The sequence below is a fragment of the Mustela nigripes genome, chromosome 1 (genome assembly GCF_022355385.1).
Source record: "Mustela nigripes isolate SB6536 chromosome 1, MUSNIG.SB6536, whole genome shotgun sequence".
NCBI lineage: Eukaryota > Metazoa > Chordata > Mammalia > Carnivora > Mustelidae > Mustela > Mustela nigripes.
The window spans coordinates 81,839,779-81,858,089 of NC_081557.1; the positions used below are offsets into that span (position 1 = coordinate 81,839,779).

The 18,311-nt window shown below is 45.5% G+C and overlaps 1 protein-coding gene across 3 annotated transcripts in view; it reads left to right on the top strand.

Moving 5' to 3' along the window:
* The window catches only part of ETS1 (ETS proto-oncogene 1, transcription factor), a 129,355-nt gene that overhangs the window by 84,312 nt on the left and 26,732 nt on the right, over positions 1-18,311 (top strand). For all 3 annotated transcript variants that reach the window (XM_059413978.1, XM_059413984.1, XM_059413988.1), the window contains 4 exons: positions 11,225-11,344; positions 12,893-13,093; positions 15,890-15,967; positions 16,927-17,175. In XM_059413978.1, the coding sequence (XP_059269961.1) occupies positions 11,225-11,344; positions 12,893-13,093; positions 15,890-15,967; positions 16,927-17,175 (648 nt within the window). The remainder of the gene's footprint in view (positions 1-11,224; positions 11,345-12,892; positions 13,094-15,889; positions 15,968-16,926; positions 17,176-18,311) is intronic.

Genomic DNA, 18,311 nt, shown 5'->3' on the forward strand with positions numbered 1-18,311 from the left:
TAAATAAGAAAGTCGAGAGAGAATTTCCTTTCAAAATTTATGGAAAAATGCTGCTTTCTGAACATCATTAATTGGAAGGTGCTGGCTCTTCCCAGTCCTCTTCCACTCTGCGCTTTGGCCTTTATTCTGGTTTAAGATTTCCCAGTATCTCCTGCTCTGTGCCCTCTTTCTCTCCCTCTCTCCTTCTCTGCCATCTGCCTTCCCTGCCAGCTCTTCCCCTCCCACTCCTCTGCCAGCTCCTCCCTGTCTGCCCATCCCCCCCAGCTCCCTCCACCCCCATCCCTGCCTGTGGACCCTGCCGCCCAGCCTGCGCCCCTCTTCCTTCTGCCTCTCCCGGGCTAGCCTTCAGTGACTAAAGCCCTCACTGCAAGAGGCCTGTCTCTGTGTTTGTTTCCTGCGTGGGAGGGAGAGGCAGGCCTTGAGAAAACAGTTCAAAAGTGCAGAAAAACTTTACCTCTTCCAGCCTAAATAAACGGGCTCCACTCCATTTGTTTGCCCAGATTTTTCCTTTGCCCGTGGAGAAAACGCCTCATCTTCCACCTTGGCCAGCCTGGCCTTCCTGGTGATCCTCATGAGCACCCCCCCCCGCCCCCGCCTCCTGCCATGCCAGTCTTGCCCCCCAGATCAGGGTCAGGTGGGCCCTGAGCCGACCGGATTAGGGTAGAATGTGCGGTGAGACCCCTCAGCTCTGGTGATGTGACTGCTCTCTACAGAGGGTCTCAGGGATTGAGGTGCTTTTCTTCAACGGGAGGAATGTTCTCTATAATGAAAATGATGGGGGGAAACGGAAGGAAATGTCCTGGTGTTCAGCATTTCTGCCGGCCCTGCTTTACCTCTGTGAATAGGTTTGGGTACAAAACAACTGGCTTTGGTATCTGAGGATCTGGGTTTGTGCACTGCTTGGACCACTGCACTGGCCTGACCATCTTAGCAAAGTCACTCAAGTGACCTCTGCGAGCCTCAGTGTCCTCACCTATGTGGTGGAGATAATGCCACAAACCTGGTTGTTTTCAGGATCATGTTAGAATATGGGGGAGAAGGTTCTGTAAAATGTGAGATTCTGTTCTGATAACAGTCCTGAAAAATCAAGGGCAGGAGGCAAGTGAAGTGAAAATAAATTACTCAGCCCCCAATTAACCAGAATCTCCAGGGCCTCAGCGGGGAGGCATCAAAGGCCCACGTGTGAAGTTGAAGAAGAGGAAGCTGGGATTATAGCAAGATGGAGCCTGTCACATATCTTCTCGAGTCTTCTTCAGTGGGGTGATCCTGGGCCACGTTGGCACCAAAAGCCTTATGATCCCGTCATAAGGATTTTAGCTGACTGCAGGGCTGGAGTTTGGCCTCACTTAGAGGTGTGACAGAAGAGTCCATAGGAGATCCTGTGACCATCTGCAAAGCTTTGGGGCCGAAAGGGGCCAATTCAGGCTTTCCTCCTGAGTAATATGGAAACCGGGCTCTGTGTTTTTCTCTGTATTTTCTATGACAAAGAAGTCACATAGTTCTGGGAGATTCAGGACTTGTAAAATGTGTGGTGTGGTGGGAGTCAAGTATAATCATCTACATAGCAAATGATATGAAGCGTGAGACATATGCAGTAAATGGTTTGAAAGGATCATGTTAGAACTTTTGATTATTTAAAATACTCTGTTGTGCTGTCCCTTTTTATGCAGGGATCCGAATATCCACAATCAAAACACTATTTATTTATTTATTTATTTATTAAAGATGTTAAGTGTACTTATTTTTTTTTTAAGATTTTATTTTTATTTATTTGACAGAGTGAGAGAGAGATCATAAGTAGGCAGAGAGGCAGGCAAAGAGAGCAGGGGGAGCAGGCTCCTCACTTAGCAGAGAGCCCGACGTGGGGCTCGATCCCAGGACCCTGGGATCATTACTTGAGCTGAAGGCAGAGGCTTAACCCACTGAGCCACCCATTTTAAATCGTTAGAGTGTCTTTCATTGAAGGGCACGTGAATGACGAGGATAAAATGCAGCTTGGGTTTGGCAAATTTCAAACACCTAGAAAAGGGTTTTGAGCCCCAAATTACAATTTTGTTTTGTGCCATATTGACTCTGAAATGGCACTCTTAGGGCCTTTTGGAAACCAAAAGGCTTCTTAGGTGCGCTGGATCCTGGAGCTGTGAGGTGTTGTCCTGGCAAGGCACATTTGAGATGATAATTGCTTCGGAACAGGTTTCCCCCTTAACAGACTGGAGGGTGCAGAATAGGTCGGAAATTAGTCTGTTCCATTAAAGCAAAGAGCCAGATTGCGGAGATGTCAATTTCCGTTGACATCTCAGAATCGGATTTTTGTGTTCATTTTTTCTTATTTTCTCAGTTGCTTCCTTGTACCTGGGAAAATTGCCAGATTCCTTCTTGCTGTCTCTCAAAGCATTAGGAAGTAAAATTGTGTATTTTTTCTTGTAGTCTTGATATTTTACAAGATGCTTTTTAGTTCTGTCCAAGTCACTGGTTACGTACTGAGCACCTCCTAGTAATGAAAATGATAGGGGGAACGGAAAGAAATGTCCTGGTCAGGTGGGGAGAGAATCCCGGATAATGAAAGAATGCTCCGTCTCGTTGCTCTTGGAGACCTGTCCTCGTGCACCTTCTCTTGCCAGGGCTGCTAGAAAAAATGCAGAATTGAGGACTCATTCCAGCTGGGCACACTCATTCAAATATTTCCTCTTTCAGGCCATGTGCCCAATGTGTAGGGTAGGAGAGTTGAACTACTCTTAAGTAGAGAGCAAGAAAATTTAGCTGCAGGACCCAGGGGGCAGTTCTGCTTTCTGGCTCCGATTCTGGAACGGAAGAGCCTCTCTGGGTTTCCCTGAACACCTGGAATTAATTTGGATTTTGCTCTGACTTCGAAACATTTGCTGAGGTGGAGGATGGTGGAGGGCGTAGGAAAGAAATAAATCCAGTGATTAAAAATAGCTTTGCATGTCAGGTGCCTGAACGGATTTGGGAACATGCCTGCAATCCCTTTTGTCTGGCAGGTTTGAACTCCGGCGCTGCCGAATTACAACCGCTTTCATTTGTTTTTCCTGCTCCCCTACCATGTAATGGTCAAGGGCTCATTGGAACCATGTGTGAGCCTGGTGAGTCACCAAATCCTCAGGACTTCAGTGGTAATAATGTGTTAAAACTCCTTGTGGGGGATGGGGCAGGGGTGGATGGAGGGAAGAAGGGAGAGCACTGAAGTCACTTCCTACAGATGTTCAGATGTTCAGAAGCCCTCTCCGCAGGCTTCTTTCCCAGGCCCAGCTGCGGGCCCGCGGCCGGTTTCCCAGTGCGGTGGGGAGCATGCTTTGCCTCCCCCGAGGCCACCTCTCTTGTCCCGTGGCAGCTTCCGGCCGAGAAGGGGCATCCACCTCGGAGGTGGCCCTGGGGTACCCAAGCCCTTTGTACTCTCCGGTGGCAGTGTGCGTGGGCAGCAGGGCCTAGAGGCTGTAACTGGACACTGGCTTGCCTTTTTGGTCAGCCTGATTGTTGGAGGGCAAATTGGGGATTTTTCTGTACTACTTCTTTGGACTGTTTTTTTAAATTGTTGGGTGACTTGTAGGAGACTAGGTATTAAGAGGAGGGCAGAAGCCTGGTTGTAGTTTTTCCTAACTGATAGGAATCTGTTTCAGAACTCCTGGTGGTGTCCCCTTATGTGGGGCAGCAATGGACTGTTGGGTAGAGAAGGGTGGTTTCAGAAGGGGCGCTCAAGCCCTACCTTGCTCCCTGCTTGCCAGAGCACCGCCTTGCCTGTCCCTCATCTCTCTGTCCCATCATTAGGTCTGTGAAAACAGAGCTGAGGGGCTGGGGAGGGACATTTATTTCCCTTCTTTGCGGTAACCTCAGCCCAGAGGCTTTGTGGATTAGACCATCGCCCTCCGCTGGAAAGCCTGCCTGCCAAGTTTCTAGGGCCTTTCACAGGAGTGAAATCACACCACAACCAGTGGGAGAAAGAGGACCCTGACAGGTCTCTTGATCCCTAGTTCTAATCCACCATCCGCGAATGAGAGAGAGAGAGCAACAGAGACGGGATTTGAGATTCCCTGTCACACTGTAATGAGATATTAGTGTCTTCACGGGGTAAGTCCTTTTAGAGACCAGGAACAGCTTTCCAGGGACAGTCAACTCTGGGTCAGAGTTTTTTCTATTTCTATTTTTCTATTTCTATTGATCTAAAGGAGTAAAGATGCCTTCTTTCCCACACTGGGACTTTCTAGGCGGCTTGGCACTGCCCCTTGGATTCTCGCCAGCATCCCCAGCCTTTTCTTGCACAGTTAGAAGGTCATGCAGACGTGAACCGTTAGGAAGAATGATCCCCGTGCTCGCTGCTTGTAGGACAGGGGAATCCAAGGTATTGGCTTTCCATCCTGATTTGAGCTCCTCTTTCTCTGATCCAACGACTTCACTTTCCAGATAAAGGCAGTGTTGCTTTCAGACAAGCTCTGTGGTTCAGATGGGCTGTTAAACAAAATGTAGACCTAGCTGTAAGCACCGTGAAAGGTAATCTGAAGCCTTATTTTCCTTTTCCATGAGTTTATCTGTCTCTTGTCAGCTTTCCTATTATGATCCTCCTTTATCTAGAGAATGTCTGCCTGACAATAAAATGTTTGTGCATGAAATGACATGTGGTCCGGGATTAGCTTTATAGTTCTTCAGTGTGTAGGGAAGGAGATGAATTAGGAACGAGTAGTGTTGATAGATTTCGAATACGATTTCATTGTACTCTTCCCTCCGCTTTGGTGGATGTTTGAAAATTGCGATAAGGGAAATTAAAAATGTTATTCAACATTAACCTAGAAGCTATTAATAGACTTCTTTTTAGCAAGACACTGATTAAGTGACTTATCCAGTGTGATTATATTAGTGGCAACACTGAGATAAGAGCCCATGGATTTTGACCAACAAGCCAAGGCAAGCCCCGTGCACGCCCCATTATGTCTTTTTCTTTTGTCTTCAGAATTCTCTTTCCAGCTGGGACTATTGTTCTATTTCCTCCTGGGATGGACCAGAAGGCTTCTTCTTGGTTTCTTTTCACTTTAAGAAACATGTTTCAGTAAGACTTTATGTAACTAATTAACCTTATATTATGCACACAATTGCCCATCAAGGTGACTCAGGGGTGAACACAGACAGAGAAGGAAGCCAGGTTGTCATTTAACCTGTGTCACTTTGTATGGAAGGAAGGAAGCGTCGCTACCCATAGTCCCGAGAAAGGAGAAGATTACAGTCGATTCTGTAAATGGCTTTTAATTTTGTCTTTATGGAGCTAGCTCCATAATTCTGGATTTGTTCAGTCCAGGAAAGGTTTTAAGTTTTTAATTATTTTCTCAAATGTATCTAACTTCCAACTAACAAATAAAAGTCCCATTTTCTCTCTCTGAGTTGTCCAAATTTTATTTTCCTTGGATCTCTGATCTAATCCTATTTGCTGCAGCAGTGGAATGGAGTAGGAAGAGCTTGAGTTTAAGAATTGAAAGACTGAGGTCCAGCCCTGTGATTTTACACAAATCTCTTGATCTCTCAGAGCTCTGTTTCCTCATCTGTAAAATGGGGATCCAGTAGTACCTACCAAGGACTCTTGGAAATTTCATGTGTGATATCATGAAATAGTATTCATGAAGGGTCTTAGTGGACCATAAACTGGTTTTCAGATGTCAGACATATTAGCCATTGTTGTTGTTTCTTGCATGCTGCCCTTGATGGGAAAAGTAACCCCCCCAACCCGCGCCCTCCCTCCCCACAGATAGTATCATCATGGTAACCTGCTAGGGTTTGGCCAGTTAGATGGTTGTGCAGACTGGAATAATTCACCTGGCATTTCTAGTTCTTAGCTTTGTTTCTCATCACCTAACCCTCAGATTCAGACCCTAGATGCTCTGCTTTATTGTGTAGTTTAAGGAAGGTGAGGAGAGAGACATCTTAGGTCAATAAGGTGCTGTCCTGACTTCTCCTGGGACAAACATCACTTCTGGCATAGAGTCTATGTAACCTGGTTGATATGAGACATTTGGTTCCAAACAACTGAACAGAATGTCATGAAAAGTCACATGAAAACATCCTGGACAGGTTCTTGGACATTGAACAGCCCTTACCCTTGACTTACACATAACTGAATTAAAACCGTTGTTCTGCATTTGACTTAAAACATCCTTGGGGTTGCATATAAACTTTTGTTCAGGGTCAGGCCACAATGCAAAAGGAGCAGATGTTTCCATGCATTCAGAATGGCCCAGTTCGTTATGCCCCTACTAATTCAGGGAGTGCTCCATGCTCGTTTCCGACTCGATACTGTGCCATCTTGCTAAGATGAGAGTTTGGGCCTGTTACTCATTCACTGGCTTCTGTACAATTCTATTCTCTGAAACTTAGGGTGATTCTTATAAATACTAACTCACATTTAGGGTCCTGAGGGATAATTGCTGGGTAGGAAATCCGATATGCTCGTAAACGTTTTCAGTTTCCCATGTGTTGTGTTTAGAGTCTCTACTGTATTGGGGTAATATATCTTCAGGACAGGTTCTCAGCATTTTGAGACAAATGTGTTATTTGAATTTAAGATACTGCAATTACAAATATTAACACAAAGCCAATTTTAGTACTTTAGTGAATTTCCGAGATGGGGGGGTTGATTAATTTCTACATGCCATCCTTCAAATTAGAAATATTTGGTACCTGATGCAAAAATATTATAACAGACCGTGAGCTAAAATGTGGCAGGAATAACAGAGAGGCCTGTTTGGGCTAAACTAGGTCGGATTCTCCATCTGTGTAATGATTTTATTATTGTTGTCAATCAGTGTAATTAACACAACTGCTGTGATTACAAACTAGCACCATAGGTGGAATTTTTGCGTTCATATTTTCTGTGAAGACAATTTAATCTTTTAGATTAATGTCTGCTTCCAAATATGATTATTCATCATCATTTATTTTTTTTAATTTTTTTAAGATTTTATTCATTTATTTGACAGACAGAGATCACAAGTAGGTAGAGAGGCAGGCAGAGAGAGAGGAGGAAGCAGGCTCCCTGCTGAGCAGAGAGACTGATGTGGGGCTCGATCCCAGAACCCTGGAATCATGACCTGAGCTGGAGGCAGAGGCTTTAACCCACTGAGCCACCCAGGCGCTCCTATTCATCATCATTTAAATGCAATGCCCGGGCTACTACTGATAAAAGCCAATCCTGGCTAATTGTTCATTCACTTAGAGAGGGGAGGGTTTGCATTTTTTTTTTTTTTTTAACCAATGCTCCCCACTGTTTAACAAGGGAGAAAAGCTCTTACTTTTCCTGTCTGAATCCTTTGTGTCCAAGGGCAGTAACATGCCTTCTCCTGAGCTCATTGAGCCCAAATGCAGGTGTCCCAAGTGTATGGGGTTGGCCTCCACCAGCCAGCTGGGCTGTGAGGCTGTGAGCACTTTTCCAAGAGATCCAGCAGCCAGGGGCAGAGCTGATGGGCATGGCGCAGCCGCAGCTGACAGCATGTTGACCAGGCTTTTGGAGATGGCATTGAGGTAGACAGGCAAAAGTATTCCAGCTGCTTCTCTTGGAGAGAGCGAGTGAGAGCCTGGAAGGGCTGGTTCCCTAACAGGAAGCAGGAACCTGCATGGAGTGTTGTCAGGCCAACGGTCCTGTCCAGACCATTCTGTCAAAGTGTGCAGGGTTATAGGAAGCAGACTCCAGGAAACCTCTTTCTCAGGCTTTCTGCTGTCATCCTTGGCCTTCACATCCCCTTGGCATCTTCCATGTAGGAGATGCCTGTGGCCTCCTAGCCAATCCCATCCTTCAGTTCCAGCCTCTAGCACAACCATTGTGCCTTTGGCCGGCCTGTATTTTCCACATGTGTTGTCCTGGCCAATTTCTGCCATCAGTAAAGTTCTTTTCATCGAATCATAAATCAGTGGTGGGAACAAACACACAAAACAAAACCCACACAGTTCAAGTTCATGCATTTGTGTTGGACAGGAGTGAAGGGAAGGGAAGTTGATTCAAATTTGGAAAACAGTGGATTCACTAAACATTTGTTGATTGACTCCTGTGTTCTGCCCTGTGCTAGGAGGCCAGGATGCTTTCAAAAGGAATGTTCTTGGGTGAAATAAAAAGTCCCTTTCTCTGAGGTGACACCAACTTCTACTCTAAGTGGAGACATTTCTGGACCTGGCACTTGGCTGTTCTTGGGTGTGTAGAGTGGGGACAAAGGGGCAGTATTGATGTCTTTCTTGGTGACTCATTTGATGATTACTCCATTGTTTGAAGGGCTAGATGTTATGTAATCAAAATTTTATCCCCTCCCCCATTTTTCCCTCTTAACAATCTGGGATTTTCCATCATTTTGTCAACCTTCCTGGAGGCATGTTGATTTTTCCACTAGATTACTAGATTTTTTGGGGCTTGGCCCAGGGCAGCCCAAGCTCTCCCCTCCCTAGAACTTCAGATCCACCCTCGGTGGCAGGGCCTGGGGAGCAGCTGCTGTGAGCCCTTCTGAGCTTTTAGGGGAGAACTGGACTGCAAGCTGTTTCCTGAAGGCATCACTCACAGCAAACCAGAGAGAAAGTGCTCTCTCTTCTCTCTTACAATGCAGTTTCCGTTCATTTTGACGTTGAGAGGCAATTTATTTGCTCCTTTTTTCAGAGATCACCAGTCATCATCTTTTCCCTTCTGTGTTTCCATGAATTCAGCCAGTACACATACAGATGTCCAGGGAATTTTTTTTAACTGGTCAGGGAGCTGGGATGGCTAGTTGAGGAACACCAATGGCAGCATTGCCTGGAACCCAGCCATGTAAGTCAGTTTCATATGATACCCTCAAGACCCAGGGTGAGGAAGAGGGCTTCTGGAAATTACTACAGCAAAGTATACCACTGCCCTAAGATCACGCCATGGCTAGTAGGAATTCTCAGGTTTTTTTTGTTTTTTGTTTTCCTTTTTTTTTTTTTTTTTTTTTTTTTTTGCCCATGAGCTTTTTGTGGGAACTTGTACTTAAGGTGAATACTGGGGATTTTTAACCTGAGCCATATTTATGTATCTTTGCTTTGAACATCATCTGTGATTACAAGAGGGATTGGACATAGAGATAAAAATAGAGATGGATGTTGCAAAGGATGACACGTTCATGGGCGTGCAGAAGTTGATCCTTCACTCTTCCTCGCCACCTTCAGGGTAGATATTACCTCTCATATGCACTTCAACTTCATCCTCTTATGCTACCTATATCGCCATCTCCCTTTCACCACAGCTACTGTAAGAACTTTTTATCAAGTGTTCCCACTATTCCTAGTTATCTGCTCAACCCTTCTTTACCAAGTAGCTAAGGTGATCTTCTCTCTCTTTTTCCATTTTTATATTGTGATAAAATATACCTCCCATAAAATTCAGCACCTGAACCCTTTTTAAGTGTGCAGGTCAGTGGTGTTATGTACATTCATAGTGTGCACAACTGTCAACACCATCCATCTCCAGAACTTTTTCCATCTTGTAAAACTGAAACTTTGTTCCCATTAAATAACAACTCCCCGTTCCCTTCTCCCTCCAGGCTATGGCAGCTACCATTCCCCTTTCTGTCTCCATGAATTTGATTATTTGAAGGACCTCATGTAATCTGTCTTTTGGTGATTGGCTTGTCTCATCTAGCATAATGTGAAGGTTCATCCACGTCATAATCCATGTCAGAATGCCCTTCTTTAAGGCTGAATACTACCACCTTGTATGTATATACTACTTTGCTTATCCATTCATCTGTTGATGGACACTTGGGCTGCCTCCACATTTTAGCTATCGTGAACAATGCTGCTGTGAACAGAGGTATACAAATCTATCTTTAGGACCCTGCTTCAGCTCTTTCAGGTATATCGTGAGTTCCTAAAACTCAACAACAAAAACCCAACAACTCTATTAAAAGTGAGCACAACCCTTGAATTGACATTTCTGCGGAGAAGATACAAAAATGGCCAATAAGCACATGGAAAGATGCTAACGTTCATTACTCATTAGGGAAATTCAAATCAGAACTACAGCGTGGTACCACTTCATGTCCATTAGGGTGCCTTAAAAAAGCCCATGCTTACCTTGCCACCTCCTCTCAAGCAACTGTCCTCCTGGTTCCTCTGCTCCTACTGCATTGATCTTTTTGATACGAAAATGGGCCATATTTCCCCTCCTCCCCCCATTTCCTAAAGTTCGTTTGTGCTCCTCCTGTTGTCTAGGACTGTGGTTCTCTAATTGGGTGGTCATCAGGAGCCCCTGGATTGTGTGTTAAAAGCACAGATTTCTGTGCTCCCCTACCCCCTCCCAGAAGTTCTGATTCAGGAGGTCCGGAGTAGAGCTGAGAATTTGAATTTTTAACAGTTTCCCGGTGATGATGATGATGATGCAGGTGGTCTGGGGACCACACCTGGGGAATTCTGGTCTAGAATATTTTTTCTTTTTTAAACAAGTATGCATGTTTTAGATCTCAGGTCAAGCATCTCTGTTCTCCTAAGGGAGGCCTTTTCCGAGTCCTCCAGACTTCCGGGAATTCTTGTTCTATGTTAACCTCTCATTTTCTGCATCTCCTATGAAACCCGTATTGATGTGTTTGAATGTTTAATTGTATTAACTAGTTTTATAATGCCTGACTTCCCTGCCAGCCACTGATATCCAGCTTCATAAGGGCAGAGATCATTTCTGTCTTGCTCACTGCTTGCTTCCCTAATTCCTTGCACAGAGCGAGTGCTCAGTGATGATGCATTGAATGAATGAATGTTGTCATTTCCTTTTCATGGAAGTAGGTAGCCACATTAATTCTCTCAGTGAATGTGAAGGTTGATCAGGGGCTATGACTGAATTAGTAAAGCTTTGCAGAAAGAGTAAGCATTTTTAAATTTTTTATTATTTTTTAATTTTTGGTCAAGGATGTAGAACATTCTAGTCAAATGTCAGTTTTGGTTTTTTTTTTTTTAGGGGCTTAGCACACTGTGGAAAGCCCCCCAAATTTTACCTGCCCTAGTGAGGACGTTAGTACAGTTATTTCTCAGATTGCCTTCTTCAAGCCATTCAAACCCTGTTACCTTTTATGGGTGGTTAACTACCTAGTAGTTTTTTAAAACTGAGGTACAATTAGCTTATATTAGTTTGAGGTATACGACATAATGATTTGATATTTGTATCTGTTGCTTAAGGATGACTACAGTGTCTAGTCTTTATCACCTGTGTTGTTTTATTATTCATCTATTTTTTTCTTTACAGATATGGAATGTGCTGATGTCCCACTCTTGACTCCAAGCAGCAAAGAAATGATGTCTCAAGCATTGAAAGCTACTTTCAGTGGTTTCTCTAAAGAACAGCAACGCCTGGGAATTCCCAAAGGTGTGTTTTGTTGTTGGGAGAAGAGAGGGATGGGATCAGACTTTTGGGTGAGGTTAGTTATCTCACCTGCAGTGTGAGACCGACATTATGACTAACCACTTCCGTCAGCCCCTGGAGATGGTGGCAGACGTTTCCTAGAACAATTGTAGACCCATGCCAGTGCTTCCCCATCTCCCAGGTTTTGACACTGCCATCTTGGTCTTGGACAGTGGTTCCCAAAGTTGTTTGCACACGAGATTCAGGACTTGAAGAAATCCCACAGCTCAGGCCATGTCCCAGGCCCATGAAGTTGAAATTCCTGGTAATTCCAGAGCACAGTTGAGCTTAGAAAACAGTCTTAGAGTCATTCTGGGCCATCATTGGATGAATTTAGTGAGCTACATTTCTTGGAATTTAACTGATTGCTCTTCTCTGTTCCATGTGCTTTGGTGAAATGTGTTTATGCATGGGTCTTCTCCTCTGAAAGGGTTTATTCAGGGATGTAAGGGGACTGGAGTTGTCAGAAAGGACAAATGACTGGAGAAACTTAAGCCTCCAGCTGGCAACATTTCCTGAGCAACTGAGAGCAGAGAGAACACTTTTCTCTCCAGTCAGAGTGACTGCAGAGTGGGCTGTCTCCAGCCCAGTCACACCCACATCTTAGACAGAGTCTGTGAATGTACCTCCAAACCTTTTCTCATGTATATACTGCTTCATCACAAACCTCGGCTGACAGCAATGCCCAACATCCTATTAGCATCACAAAGCAGAATCAAGTGAATATTGACCTCGGGTTTTCTAGCATCTCATAAAGTCATCTGCTGGATTGAAGGGGGTGGGATGGAGCTGGGCAGCAGGTGCATTGTGAGCCCCGCAGCTGGCCTTCCTGCCATCCTTGGCGCTCTGAGAGCGCCACGCTGGTTCAGTCGTGCTCAACCCCAGCCACGCGGGAAGAGCACGTCTTGCCTGTTCTCTGATGCTGCTCCACGCTTGTAGGGTGTCTGGTATGATGAAATCAGGTGCCTGATAATGCTGTTAGGACTAAGGACCATTTGAATGGCTTACTATTACTAGTTGCTATGATTATGACTAGCCATCGTTAGCGAGGATAAAAATGATCAATTCTAATGTCTAAGGTCAGTCATGACAGTGAAGAGCAGGAATAGGAGGGAGCAGTCTCCAGAACACGCTTGACTTTGTTCTTATTGCTATGAAAGACATCATTCTGTTCTTTGGTCCTGGGCTTTAAAAAAAAAAAAAAGAAGCCTCATGAAAGTAAGGTTGTGAGAGAGGAGGTTCATCAGTCTCTGTCTGAATAGAGGTGTGTGTGTGGGGGGGTCTACTCCTGTCTTACTTTTTGGCTAATGGGCATGATCTCCAAGCTTGCAGGCCAAGGATGTTGAGTGTGGGGCAGAGGGAAGGTTATGGAGAGTGCCCCATGACATGCCTTTATAGGCTGGTGCTTCCTAAACCTGTGAATCAGAGAACAGATCGTTCAGTGTCCTCCCTGAGGCCTGGGCAGGAGGGAAAGCCTGCCCTACTGGGTCTTCATTTGATCTCTTTCTTCAGACCCCCGGCAGTGGACAGAAACCCATGTTCGAGACTGGGTGATGTGGGCCGTGAATGAGTTCAGCCTGAAAGGTGTGGACTTCCAGAAGTTCTGTATGAATGGAGCAGCTCTCTGTGCACTCGGGAAGGACTGCTTTCTCGAGCTGGCCCCAGACTTTGTTGGGGACATCTTGTGGGAACATCTCGAGATCCTGCAGAAAGGTAAAGGTGTGGGGAGGGAGTGAGGAGGAAGCTGTGTGGGGTTGCTGCTGCGGTGGGTGGCGGAGGATACCCGAGGGCGGGACATCCATGCCAGTACCTGTGGGTATCCTATCGCGGCGTATACTGTCTCTGTAGACATGCCCGGCTGGTGTGCAGCAGGTGCTCAATAAATGCAGCAGGTGCTCAATAAATGTCAGTTTTTTTCTTTTATGTATTGGAGGTTCAGATTTTAACATTTTGCAAGATGGCACTCCCAAGGCATTTCGCTAGCCAGAATTCTAATCCCAGTCCTTACCTTGGACTCATGGGCTGTTTGAGCAGGGTCAGCAGCCAGCTCCCAAGACAGATCGTTGGTTGTATTTTTTTTTTTCTGGCCCCTTAATACACAGTCCCTTGATCCATGGCAGTGTGATACCTGCCCACTTGCACTAGAGAGCTTCGCTTCTCAGAGCTACTTACTAAGATTGGCTTCTTGGCCCCCTGCCTGGGAGGGTGGGAAGGGATTGGCGCACTGTGGGCTACCTTTTTCATCAGGAGCACAAATGGGGGGTTAGGTCGGGACACCGTGTTGCAACCTTGTAATGACATGGCCTCCCCTACCAGCCTCTTCCAACCTTTTTGGACCAAGTGACTCATGTACCACAGTCCTGGCTGAGTATAGAAACAGCAGCAGGCGGCAAACTTGGGTGTTTTTGCACTTATTTTTCTGAATTTCTTCTTAAAATAAATTGCAGTTACCAGCAGTCAGTGGTGCCCTCCAGCTGACTGTAAGCCTAGAAGCCCATTGCCCTCTCTGACCCAGGCCCACCCTTTCCCTGTGGTCACCAGCTCCAACCCTTGGCGCAGATGCCACAGCGGGGGTGGGGGGGGGCAGGGAGCAAAGCTCTGGATTAGCACTTTTCTTCCATATAATACCTTCCTTTGTGTAAGGATATTTTCCACTCCTCAATGCTCAGGAGAGCCCCAAATTAGATTCCTCTGGGCCCAGAAGTGTTATCTTTCTTCTTTCTCTTCAGCGTCTGCACTGGAAAATAAATAAATAAACAGTCCAGAGCTAGGTGAATCTTGCTGCGGCTGCCTCTGCTGGGGACGGCGGGGCCCGGGCTTCCCGAAGGCCCGAGGCCGTGTCCACGTTAACTGCTCCAACACCCACTCCTATGGGTTGACACGAGTGACCTGTTTATAGAGGGAAAAGACAGGGCAGGCTCCTAAGAGATCTGATATAACCGTTGGTGTATAAACACAACGGTGGATTCTACCAGACTGTGTAACCCAAATATATCCCAGTAATATGCATTTTCCTTGTATTTGTCTCCATGGAGCGACCAGGTGTGCCAGAGTACCTGTGATCACAGTCATGACTAATAACTGTAGAACAGCTCCTGTTTCCCGAGTGCTTTCCGATCCATTTTCTCACTGGATTCTCAAAATAGCCCTGTGAAATAAGAGGGCCGTGTGCTCTTGGTGTCCTCATCTGTAAAATGAGGGCAGATTAGGTGGTTTCCTCAAGATCACTCATTTCCTTAAACTTGGTCTTTTGGGTTTAATTTCCTGCCCTGCATTCTTTGTATAATAATATGGACTCGCAGAGCAGTGTCTGGGCCGCCAAGATGGGTGTGACCTACCTTCCTGCGAAGGACCAGCTTCAGAGAATGTAGACCCATCAGGAAGTCATTGAAAATATTGGAGGACAAAACGTCCTATCATCCCACCCATTTGCTCCTGGGAAAGGTGGTAGGAACTATTTCTCCTTAGGGTCTTGAAGAGCCCAGCTCGAGGTGTGTGTGGAGGCTACAGCTTTTGTTCTGTAATTAAACCAGAACAACACAGCCCCAGAACATAGCTGTTTGGGGTGGGGTGGAAGGCCAAGCGGACAGGGATGTTTCAATCTGATAAGGGGTTAAAGCAGAGTTTAATAATTTTATCTCCACTGGGAACTGTTTTCCCTGTACAGGCATAAACTTGTTTTCCCAGCAGCCTCTGCTCCCAACAAGCTATCAGATATCGGAGGAAAAACCTAAGCCAACACTCCTTCTGTGTGCCTGAGTCTGACAGGGAAATAGAATGAGAGCATTCCATGCAATGTTTGGGGTCACACCACTGGATTCCAGGGGAACGAGAGGATCCCCCAGCACCTCAGCTCACCTACATTCCGTTCTCATGCCAAGGGGAGCTGGCACCTGGTTGCCAACAGCAGTTGGTGATAACAGTTCTCTGTCTTCGCACGTGCCCCACCTTATCCATCCACCCAATGGTCACCTTACCAGTATCCTGTTCTTCTCTGAGCCTCAGGGTGATGGGAAAAAAAAAAAACAAACAAAAAACCAACAACACAACACAAAAACCAGACATCTGTTAGAAGTGGAGGCCCTGAAGTATAACCACCTAAAGATGATAATATATTTCCAAAAAAAGTTTTGGAACCGATTGGTTCGAGCATTCGGGACAGATTCGGGTAAATTCCCAAGACAGCAGCCTTTCATGGAGCAAGCGTGCATCAGAATGAGGGTGGGATGCCTTCCCAAGCCTTAGAGATTACTCACTGGTGCTGCTTCCAAGATATTAAATCCCCATTTTGCAGCTACTGAAATAATCGACTTAGCCATACTTTTGTGATCTCATCTCTAGACAAGGCCCCAGTCAGGGTAGACTCAGACACCAGCTCAGTTAATGAACATGCCGATTTCTTGGGGGAGGGACTGAGATCATTGTAGTCCTTTCGTCCAAGGTCCTTTTAGGCCAAACGTTACTTGTCTGTTGACCTCTCTGTTTGGTTCCCTGCCCTGTCTGTTACAGAGGATGTGAAACCATATCAAGTGAATGGAGTCAACCCTACCTATCCAGAATCCCGCTATACCTCGGATTACTTCATTAGTAAGTTCGTTCTTCCGCTCTTCTCTCATTTTGCTTGCTGTAGTGGGAACCTAGGAAAGGATTCCTGTCCCACGTGACCTCAGGCTCCTTCATGGTAATTCTGTGGAAAATAACATTGTCTTCAATGTGGCCTCTCTGTTATTTATTTTGCTGTTCCCCCGAGGCACGAGCCTTGAAACTCTTTACATGTTGCTATTTTTATTAACCTGCCAACTCCTCTACACACCAGGATCTCTCCCAATACTTTCAGCATGAAAGTCATGTAGAAGGACTGCAACTTGGCCCATGAACTTTGATCTTACTTGATCCTGGGTACCATGGTGGCCATCAGAGGTTGGGATTAGGGATTTGGTTATGGCCCTTGTTCTTTCCCCTTTTACTAGTAGATACGACAGCATTTCCTCTGATCCTTCCTCAAGAGTGTGCCGTGTGGCTTTAGATTCTGTTACAGAAGATAAAGCCTTCTCCCTTGTAGTAGACAATACCTAACCTTACGGGAGAGGGGGCCAGAAGAAGCAGATTAGGGTAGGGCTGTTCTTATCTGCTGGCCTTGCTTTTGAAGGGAGTCTTGAGCAGGTTTGTTTTCCTTTTATCTTTTTATTTTATTTTGATTTTTATTCTAATAGCAGCAATGATATTAAGTATTGAGATGGCGAGAGCAAGAAGGGTTGGTCGGCATTTTACACACGTACTCTTTGCTTTTCTTCACAGCGCTCTAAGGGAGATTGCAATCATCCCTATTTTAGAGATGTGTAAATTAAGCCAGAAAAGGGAAGTCTCTTGTTAACTAGTTGAGCAAGCTGAAGCACCCAGACCCTTCTGACCTAAAATATGCTCCTTTCCTTCTCTAAGGTAGTTAGCTTGTTTTCGTCTTGTGGGGCTGCTGTGAATGGCGAAGACCTGCCTGTTGTAGGTCCAAATTGACCCTCGATCCAACGGCACATATTCTCTGTTTCCAGGTTATGGTATCGAGCATGCTCAGTGCGTTCCTCCCTCAGAGTTCTCAGAGCCTAGCTTCATCACAGAGTCCTACCAGACACTCCATCCCATCAGCTCGGAGGAGCTCCTCTCCCTCAAGTATGAGAATGACTACCCTTCTGTCATTCTCCGGGACCCTCTGCAGACAGACACCTTGCAGACTGACTACTTTGCCATCAAGCAAGAAGTCGTAACCCCGGACAACATGTGCATGGGGAGGACCAGTCGTGGTAGGTCAGATTTCTTCTCTAGAAGCTCTTGGGCTTTCAAATGTAACTTACTTTGTGAGTTTTTCAGGTCCTGTTATTTTTTTCTTTGCTATTGGCCCTGTACATTCCTGAATTTCAGCCTTTCCATTAGAATGTCTAGATATTAAGAGCTTTCCAACATGAAAGTGTGGCCCAGTTCGCCATGATGACAAAGACCGTGTGTCAATGGTGGAATTGGCGTGATGACCAATCCCATTTCTCATTTGGGTAAAATATTTCATTAAGTGATAACTCTAGTGGAAAGTGGTTGTTTTTTAAGGTGTGATTTATCTTCTTTGAGAGCATTTTGCTTGGGGAAGATAAAATCCAATAAGAATGGTTCAGGTGACCCTCCCGGAAAGCCCTTAGCTTCTCATGTAGCCTAGCAATCCTCTTAGAGTCGTCCTGTGTCAGACTGCATACCTGGGCATGTTATCTGAATGACCTCTGCATCTCAGCCTGGGCTCTCCAGCCTCCTGTGACTTCTCTGGTTTGGGAAGATACAAGATGGTTAACCAACGGTTTATTTGGAACCAGTCATCAGCACTGTGGTGAAAGTATGTATTTAGCTAAAGGACCAGGGAAAGAGGTGGCCAGAGGCTTCCAAAAGAAGGTACTCTTGTTGACATGACCATTATGATAATGATAAAATATTCACCGACAGTGAAGTAAATGTTTCAAAAATAGAGCTGACTGACTTTGTAAAAAAAAAAAAAAAAAAAAAAAGGAAAAGAAAAGGAAAGAAAAAGGTTAAGTACACCTGAATTTAAGATCAGGACACGAATGCTCAGAGGCGCAGCCTGACTCCTCAGGTGCTTGGATATCTTTGTGTCTGAGGGAGGTTCAGTCCTCTGTAAGGAGGGATTTGTTCATCAAGGAAGAACTAGCTAATTTCTAGAGAGCTGAAAAAAAAAAAATGACTTTTCCAGTGGATAAAGGAGAAAACACTACGGACAGGAGATAATAGGAGCTCATCCAAGTGGTGATCTGAGGCTTTTAGTCACGGGAGTCAGGCCTCATAGGGATGTCTGCTCAGTGCTGACCCTGCTGTCCTCCTCTGAGTCTCTCATAGTGGAGCCCAAAGACATCTTTACTTTGAAGAATCACCCAGCAGCCAC